This window comes from Gadus macrocephalus, chromosome 11 (assembly GCF_031168955.1).
Source record: "Gadus macrocephalus chromosome 11, ASM3116895v1".
NCBI lineage: Eukaryota > Metazoa > Chordata > Actinopteri > Gadiformes > Gadidae > Gadus > Gadus macrocephalus.
This window is the reverse complement of record NC_082392.1, coordinates 14,071,370-14,080,223: the sequence shown is the minus strand read 5'-3', so window position 1 is coordinate 14,080,223 and position 8,854 is coordinate 14,071,370. Positions and strand designations below refer to the sequence as shown.

The window sequence follows — 8,854 nt, the reverse complement described above, 5'->3', positions numbered from 1 at the left end:
TACGTCATATAATTTAAATGCCTAAATATTTTAAATAGTAGATAGCCTTAACATGTAATTATGTAGGCCTATACGTTAGATAATTCAAAAACATAAAAAGCCTATTAATATAGGATGTTTTCATTTAGTCAACATTATAATCCATTACATTTATATTTACAGAGTCACTGATAACGGGCAGTGACAGCAAGGGTAGGCTATTTTATTACATCAACAATTGAAGGAGAACTTTGCTTGATTGGCCATGAACAAACAGAGAATGAATTTTTTTTGCTGATATACCTCCCTCCCATAAAAATGTAACATGGATAATCTCATGAAGTCCAAAAGGTGTTTTGGTTTGGTCACATTGTATTAATATTGAAAACGTATCACTTATACGTTTAAATAAGACTTTAATTTCGACTTTAAACAGGGCCTGTAACCCCAAAACGTGACCGATTTTTTGGAAAGAGGATGGTAATGAAGAGAAACTTATTTTCAGGACACGTCAGCAAAATATTTGATTTAATATTAGAGCATGATCACAGGAAAGTACAGGCAGCAAGTTACCAAGGATACATTCAGTGAGTGAACAAGATTCTTACAGGGAACGTTTGAATTATGGGTAGTGAATATACAGGTAACAAAGGTGAGTGGGAGTGAGCATCGTGGAGAGATTAGGATTGGCTGGAGAGGCCAAGTTAAACTGCAATATACTGTGGGGGAAGTGGACATGTCTGCAAATCAGCAAGCAAGGCAGAAACCCTATTAAAGGAATCTACACAACAAAGAAGTCAGTCGATTGGCATGGCCTGAGTATCAGACTTCCTGTCTATGGGAATGCAAATGTGAACTATCTCTTAACCTCTCTGAGAGGAAGGGAGGCATCTTTAGGTCCAAGAATAATGTAAACTGTTGCTTTTAGATTTATTAGTAATTATAAAAACAAGGTTAATGTAATGTTTATAATTGTATATTAGTTATGATTAATATTTCCACGACAGTAATACAATTAACAGTCCGCTCTCTGAATGAAGAGCCCTATTACCGGGTCGAACAGCACAAAAATCTTGACAAAACTTTTTTTGGTGTTGCATCAAATCTTACGATTTTTTTACACAAAAAATGCTTGTTCAATGTGGAATGGTTGCAATTTATTTAATTTACAAATGACAGTGGGTCTTAGTGTTCCTCATAACATTTCATGAAACAAAGAGGCTGCGTGTCTCCTTCAGAGACGCAAGGCTACTCAAGTACACATTCAAGTTCATTATGTATGCGACATTCAAGATGCACTAACATGCACTTCAGAATAAAAATAAATAAAAGTAACCTTGGGTAAGCAAGAATTTTGGTAAACATCACTCCAGTCGGCTCAGGATAGTCTACATACACTCTAGTGATGTATTATTCTTCGAAAACTCTCCTTTAAAGCTAGTCTTGTAATCTATGCGCAGGATTTAGATTGGAAGGGCATTAAGGAGTTAATTGGGATGCAATTGCATCATGTCCATCAACATTGGCATCTATGAATTCAAGTGGTGGATTAAACTAAAAAGCAGCTGATTTCAAAGAACAAGAATTCAAGACTGGAGTAACAAATGTGCTAGCAACAGGATGCAGTAGGCCTATACTTCTCTCATGTAACAAAGTTGTAAAACTCTGATGGGTGGACTCAGTCAATAGAACGTTTCCTTAAGAGCAAAGAACCAATTGTAATGCAACATTGATAAGCACCAATCATGTGCATCTGTTCGGCATATGTATTTTATACACTGATATGTAGTTCACCAGGTTAGTGTTTTAATAAAGCCAAGTAGGGCAAACATGCTTCAACTTTTAGCGACATCTAGTGGTAGCGCTGTATAATCCAGCAGTAAACTTGCAATACCATTTCAACTAAAGTGAGTGATAATCTGAAGAGCAATTGAAAAAGTACCCTAATCTGATTTATACCGGTCTAAACAAAGAAAATTCAGCACTTACAAAGAAATATCAGATTTGCAAAAAGCCATAGACGAAACAAGGCAGGGATACTGTTCGAGACTTTATTACAGCCAGTACTTTACGAAACAATTTACCTTTCAGAGTGCCCAGCTATCATTTTACACGCATGATATTCTGAGCACTGGCACAGTAAAATGACATAAAACAGGAATGCATTCAAAATGTATTATCTCAGCTTTTCTATATTTTGCTATTTTTTAAACTTTTTTATTATCAAGGTCTAGTCAAACCATTCCTAGACCCGGCGAAGTCAATTGTGTTCTTTTTTAAGAAATAATTTATCATTTTTCGATGTTTTCAGAGTTTTAGGTTTTTCAATGTTTAATTTTTTTTTCTATCTTTTTCATCGGTGAAGCAGGTTTCAAAATGAGCAATCTGTAAAGAACAAAGACAAGGTTGGGTTAGTTGAGGAAGTCATAAAGTAAAAACTATTCAAACAGTGACAGTATGCTTCTCCCCACCTACCTTTTAGGCGCTGGGTACCCCAGCCGGGGTTGTGGACTTCTGGGCAGCTTCCTTAGCCTGGTGTGCCTGGAGCACGGCCACAGCTTCGTCCACCTACAAAGAGACATCGAGTTAAACCACCTGATCCTCCCCGAGACACCTCAGCCCAGGGGTCACCAACACAGTACAGTGCCCGCGGGCACCATGGCGCCCGCAAGGACCACAACCATTTCCCACATTTTTTAAGTCATTGTTGATAATTATTGTGAGAAATAATTAATTAACATGTCTTCACATAGATGAGTATCATTAATAGTAATATATAACTAAAGGCAAACTGAGCAAATTTGTCATTTCAGAAGAGTGTATAGAACTGGGTGCCCTTCGTATGACTGAGTGCCCATGAAGTAGCTCTCAGGTTCAAAAAGGTTGGTGACCCCTGCCTCAGACAATACAGCGGGCCCACCAACAGAGCTCCACGGCTGCCTCCCAACACTCGCTACTGACCTTTGAGCGCAGGGACTCGGGGGACTCCAGCATGTGGAGCAACTCAGAGTTGTCGATTTCCAGCAGCATGCCGGTGATCTTGCCAGCCAGGCTGGGGTGCATGTTCTGGATCAGAGGGAACAGACGCTCACCTGCAGGAGAAGGAGAAACACAGGAGGGTCAGTGGTGGGCACTCCCTCAGTAACGTACCAAGCAGAAGAAGGGCCATTACACTCCCAAGTGTCCCATGTATTGTATCGTCTCTGCATTGATTGTGGGAACACCCACCAAGCATCTGCTTCTGTTCCTGAGGTGGGGCAGCGGCCAGCATGGAGGCAGTCAGTGGCTCCTGTCCCTGCACATGGACAGCAGGCTGATGGGGAGAGAAAAAGTACACATTCAAATCTACATCTCAAGTTGATGAGATACCATCACGAAGGCAGAAAACAAAGTTCTCCACAATCGCAAACGGTTACTCTTTATTTGTTTTGTTTGGGATGATGCATGTTTGGTTAATGTGTCTACAATAAAGGGTTTGCTGAACCCTCCTTACCTGCTGCATGGGGATCTGCGGCTGGGAGGCCATGTGCTGCTGGGGGTTACGCACCCCAGGGGCGTACTTGTACTGGGGCATGGCCCGCACCGGGGCGGCCCCTGCTGCTGAAGCACCGGCTGGGCGCTGGCCGAGGGCCTGGGTGGCTGGGGACAGAAAGGAAACACTCCTTATAAAACAGATACTTCCAGGCATCAAGTATTCCGTGATGCTTGGCAACAATTTCGCAGTCTTGAGGTACTATACTGCTTGGCGGAAGAATAACGTTATGTTTTCAATAAATGTTATGTTACCGTGTTAATTTGAAATTCAACCATAAAAAAAAAAAAAAAAAAGGACACTTGAGGCCTTGATTTACAGTGTTAACCACAGCCTCTAATGGCTTACTGCCTGAATGTTGACTAATGCCACCTACATTCTGGTCCCAATCAGAGTGCTTCCTATATGTGGGGAGGGGAGAAGGGAAACACTCACGCATGCGTTGAGAGGTCATCATGCGTGGGACCTGGGCCGTGGTGGGCCGCATGGCGTTGAACGTCTGGGGCCTGGGGGCGGACGGGCGCATGGCGTTGGGCATGTTCTGGAAGTCTGGGGAAGAAAGCAATCGGAGAGTGTGAACAAACGGGACCCAGTCAACACAGGTGCACACAGCCATTACTCCGTCTTTAACGGGTGTATCAAATGCGTGCATTGTTTGGGGCTACTCACGTTGGGGACGCACACCCTGCGTTGCCCAGCGGGGGCTGGGGCGGAGCTGGGCCAGCTGGTTGGCAGAATAGTAAGCAGCACGGTTCTGAGCCTGGAGGACACAAAGGACACGTTTTGTTAAAACATGCAAAATGAGAAGCTAAAGCAAACATGCCCGCCTCATTCGGATCGACGAGTCGTTTAAGCCGGTGAATCTCTAACCTGGGGGATGGCGGCCATGAAGTAGCCCGAGGGCGGGGCTGGCTGGTAGGGGTTGAGCACGGGGTTGGGCACGGCGCGGACGGTGGCCATGCGCTGCATGTACTGGTTGGTGAGGTGGGCCTGGCGTTCCTCCTTGCGTTGGGCCAGAGCCACATACAGCGGCTTGGTGGCCACGATGCGACCGTTCATCTCCGTGACGGCCTTGGTGGCCTCCTCCGGGGAGGAGAAGCAGACGAAGCCGAAGCCCTTGCTGCGGCCACCTTCCATCATCACCTGGGAGGAAAGACTGGGTCAGCCATCTCAGCATGGTGTCAATAAGCTGCGCACGACCAGGACCCTCTGGGAAAGCACTTAAAGCGACACACTTTACAGTCTAACTCAAAGTGATAATGTCAGCTTTGATAAAGATAAATGGTTACATGGTCCAGTCCGTTAGACTTCGGACTTGGGCGTGTACCTTGGCACTGGTTATGGTTCCAAAGGGAGAGAACTCTTTGCGCAGACGCTCATCATCCAGACCGTCATCCAGATTTTTGACGTAGAGATTGACACCCTGGTTAAAAAAAAAATGGAGAAGTTATTGAAGTTTAACGTCTCAACATTATCTAATGAGGACAATGTTTGCATGACTGCCAGGCAAGGCTTCATAAAGCAGACTGACCTGGTATCTGGTCATGCGGTCCTGCTTCATCTGCTCAAACTTGCGTTTGAGTTCATTCTGACGTTCGCCCTTCTTCTGCGCACGACCCACGTAAACCTGTCTACCATTGAGCTCTTTGCCGTTCATGTCATCCACAGCCTGCAAGACAACAAAAGCACGATTAAAAACCAAACCACCAAAAACATGTGCAGTCGTGCAGAAGGGAAAAGTGCAATAAACATTTGAGTGCTTCACGTACAAGGCTTGAGGATCAATGAAAACATTGTAATAACCCTAAACCATAATTGGAATGTATACCCCTTGATGGCAGAATAAGACATTTCTATGGCTGGGCGATCTTGTAATTTAATACATATGATTCAATATACAAAATAACCCAATGGTTCAGCCTATTTGTGTATAGGCCTGTGTGAATTGAATACTTGGTTCTAAATTAAACGATTGAGAATGTATGCACGCCTAACCTACAATATAGATTAAAAATATAAAAAGTCAACGTAAATCTGTAACAGCAGGCGTTCCCCACCTTCTGTGCATCCTCATGCCTTTCAAAGCTGATGAAGCCAAATCCTTTGGACTTCCCTCCGTCGTCGGTCATAACCCGGATGCTGAGGGCCGGTCCAGCGCATGTAGACACGAAAAGAAAAAAGAGTGTATTAACCTTTGAGCCGTGGAAGTAACCCGTATCAAATATCACATTACTAAGCAGCAAGTAGTCTTAACGACTACACACAAATACCATGAACTGCACAATGTTTGGTTCAGTGATGCATGGAAGAGTAGGCAGTAATCAATACATTTAGCAGACGCTTTTATCTAAAGCGACTTACCATAATATAATTTGTCAGAAGAAAAAACGTATCGCTGTCTGTACAGTTAAGAAGTGCTAAGCCTCTACAATCGCTAGGATAAGATGCTACACAATGTCAAGTACTATTTCTAAGTGCCAGCCAATTGGAAACTATGCCATTGTACTTGTTATAGACAGGTATTTGTCTTACCATATGCGTTAAACATCTCCCTCAGCTTCTCGTCGTCCATGTCCTCTCCAAAGTTCTTGATGTAAACATTTGTGAACTCTCTAGCGCGTGCTCCCAGCTCAGCCTCCCTCTCTTTTCGGGATTTGAATCGTCCGACAAACCTGTTTACCAGACACGCACAAATAAGGAGGTGGCACATATGTGCATAATAATCTATGCAGCCGTGACTAGGTTTCTGTGGTTATGAGTCAAAGTATTTTGGTTGTTATTAAAATCAGACTCAAGTCAGATTCAATTTAACGCTAAAAAGGGGGAAAAATCACAAGATGCAGTTAAATTTGGCTAAAAACAGTGGGCAGTTATACCAAAGTGTGAGTATGGTTAATCAAACGGGCAAAAACATGTGTATAAGGGTGAATGTAGACCCACTTACACTTTTCTGTCATTAAGTAACATGCCATTCATTTTCTCTATGGCACGCTCTGCCGCCTCATGGGTCTCAAAGTGCACAAAGCCGTAACCCTTTGAGCCATTTTCATCACATACCACCTTGGGAAAAGGACATTGGAGCACATGAGCAACAAAACAAACATGCAACCAAACTCGAACTCCATTTAACTAACTAAAACCACCTGATCCACACAAGTGCAATGTTGAAACATGCAGTACACAATTAGTTCCGGGTAACCTCCTTACCTTACAGGACAGGATATTGCCGAAGGCAGAGAATGTATCGTAAAGAGCCTTGTTGTCAATGGACTTGTCCAGGTTCTTGATGAAGATGTTGCCCACCCCGCTCTTTCTCAGCGAGGGATCACGCTGGGACCACATAATGCGAAGGGGTCTACCCTTGATCACATCAAAGTTCATGGTGTCCAGGGCACGCTCGGCTGAAGATAGAAGAAATACAGGGATACAGGGTTGCGGCCTTTGAAATAATCAGCCCTACGGCACCTATATAGGCATAACATATGTTAATAATGACTAGAATAAAGACCTTACTTTAAGTTACCCGTCGACATTTAACCGGCTACTTACGAAAACGTTCCGTGTAGATCGAACGAAAATCAAATTATCGAACTGAATCATGCAAATTAATTGTCTACTTGAATGGTAACACTGCATTTCAACCAACACGCAAACAATTTAGTCACAGAGCTGCAAATCGACAAAATGGAGTCAGATCATGTAGCATATGTCCATGTGCACATAATTTCAAAGCAACGTTTAGACGAAGAAAAACGTACCATCGGCCGGCTGCTGGAAGTTGACGTACGCATAACCAAGGGAACGCCGAGTGATCATGTCCCTGCATACTCTGATTGAGAGGATAGGCCCGGCCGGGCTGAATTTCTCGTACAGCATGGCCTCCGTGACGTCCTGGTGCAAGTCTCCCACGTACAGCGAGGCCATGGGGTAACTGGGCGCGCTGGGATTCATGACTGATGTGCCTTCTCAGTTGCCAAAAAACGGGGTAAAATATCTACTGCCGACTATACGATTGCAATCGTCCTTGATATGGATCAATTACTTTCTTGCCGCACTCCCTTGCTCGATTCTGTATTTCGACAAGCACACCGCTACCTTACCAACGTGGGCTGGCTAGCTTGGTGAACTGGGTCGGAGTGTGGCCCGAGTTAGCTCGACAATTAATACTGGAATCCAAACGTTTCACTGCTTAAGTTACAATATGCGTAGCCAATATAAGCAATAAATGTTATAATAATGGAATGCCAATGTCCTTAGAGTGAAAAAAAATTGAGGTTAACAATATAATGGCTTTCGTTAGTCACCCACGCTTTCAACAATAATGCTAACTGATTAGCCTGCTAGCGTTCCTCTCGTTGCGTCGCTTTCAAAATCCTGCGTCTTCTTGTCGTTTCTTGGTCTTCAAATCAAATCCTGCTTCACCGATTTTTTTTTTCTTATAAAAATATGTCTGCGTTTGTACTCTAGCTTTTGGTTTGTTTCATAATAATAAAATGTGTGCCGAGACTAGCTCCAGAGCACACCCTACGCAGACGAGTTATAGGAAGGAAAGGAAACACGCGCTGATCGGCGACCTAAACCAGAGACGACTGCCTGTGACGTCACAACTCGTACGGGTGATTCGATCAAGGTAAATGGAAATACCTCCGCATTGCTGTCTGAATTAATTTGATCCCCCGTGGAAGGATGGTTCCATTATCAGTCGCCTACCATGTAACGTTTGCATTTTGATACACGCAACCCACGTGAACTATGTATGAACACAGACCAGAGAAGTTATTTAAATGATTGGTTTTGAGATGATACTGGGAATAATCGTTTCATGTAACGTATCAAGTACATTTATAAATTGGAAAATAAATCCTGCCTGTCATATTAAATAGGGCTGTTAAAAAAAATATATAAAATAATTCTTACAATCAATACCTTTACAAACGATGTACTCTATAACTATATATATATATAGGCCTATATATTATAATTTGTTTCCCAAGTGTGGCTGGAAAACCCCAAATCTATTGAGGTTGGTGCAAGGTAGTGCAACCACACAGTATAAAATAAGTGCACCCAACGTACTGCCACTAACAGCCATACATTTTTTAAATTCATTGCATAACTCCGAAGTACGGAGTCTCTAAATGGACAAGAAAAAGGGGTTTCGCGTCTCGTTCTACCAGGTAGCGCATTGAATGGGCTAGGTTGGCCACAGAAATATGCATGCCACCAGTTTTGGTAATAAGAAAGAGTACAATTAAAGATCATTTTCGAAGGAAGCTTTTAACGGATAATTACGTTATATCGGTTATGTTAATGGCCTGAATAATATTTATCAAAAACCTTCAA

General features: G+C 43.0%; 1 protein-coding gene across 1 annotated transcript; it reads right to left on the bottom strand.

The window, feature by feature from the left end:
- Window positions 1-2,016: 2,016 nt before the first annotated feature.
- Window positions 2,017-8,087, bottom strand: LOC132468229 (polyadenylate-binding protein 1A). Its single transcript, XM_060065952.1, has 15 exons — window positions 7,270-8,087; window positions 6,719-6,912; window positions 6,456-6,571; window positions 6,044-6,183; window positions 5,569-5,669; window positions 5,043-5,180; window positions 4,839-4,934; window positions 4,382-4,654; window positions 4,181-4,271; window positions 3,947-4,060; window positions 3,473-3,618; window positions 3,208-3,292; window positions 2,941-3,071; window positions 2,455-2,547; window positions 2,017-2,364 (listed from the first exon to the last, which is right to left on the bottom strand). Exons 1-14 carry the CDS (start codon window positions 7,460-7,462, stop codon window positions 2,458-2,460), a joined length of 1,908 nt encoding a protein of 635 aa, XP_059921935.1. The 5' UTR covers window positions 7,463-8,087; the 3' UTR covers window positions 2,017-2,364; window positions 2,455-2,457.
- Window positions 8,088-8,854: the final 767 nt, after the last annotated feature.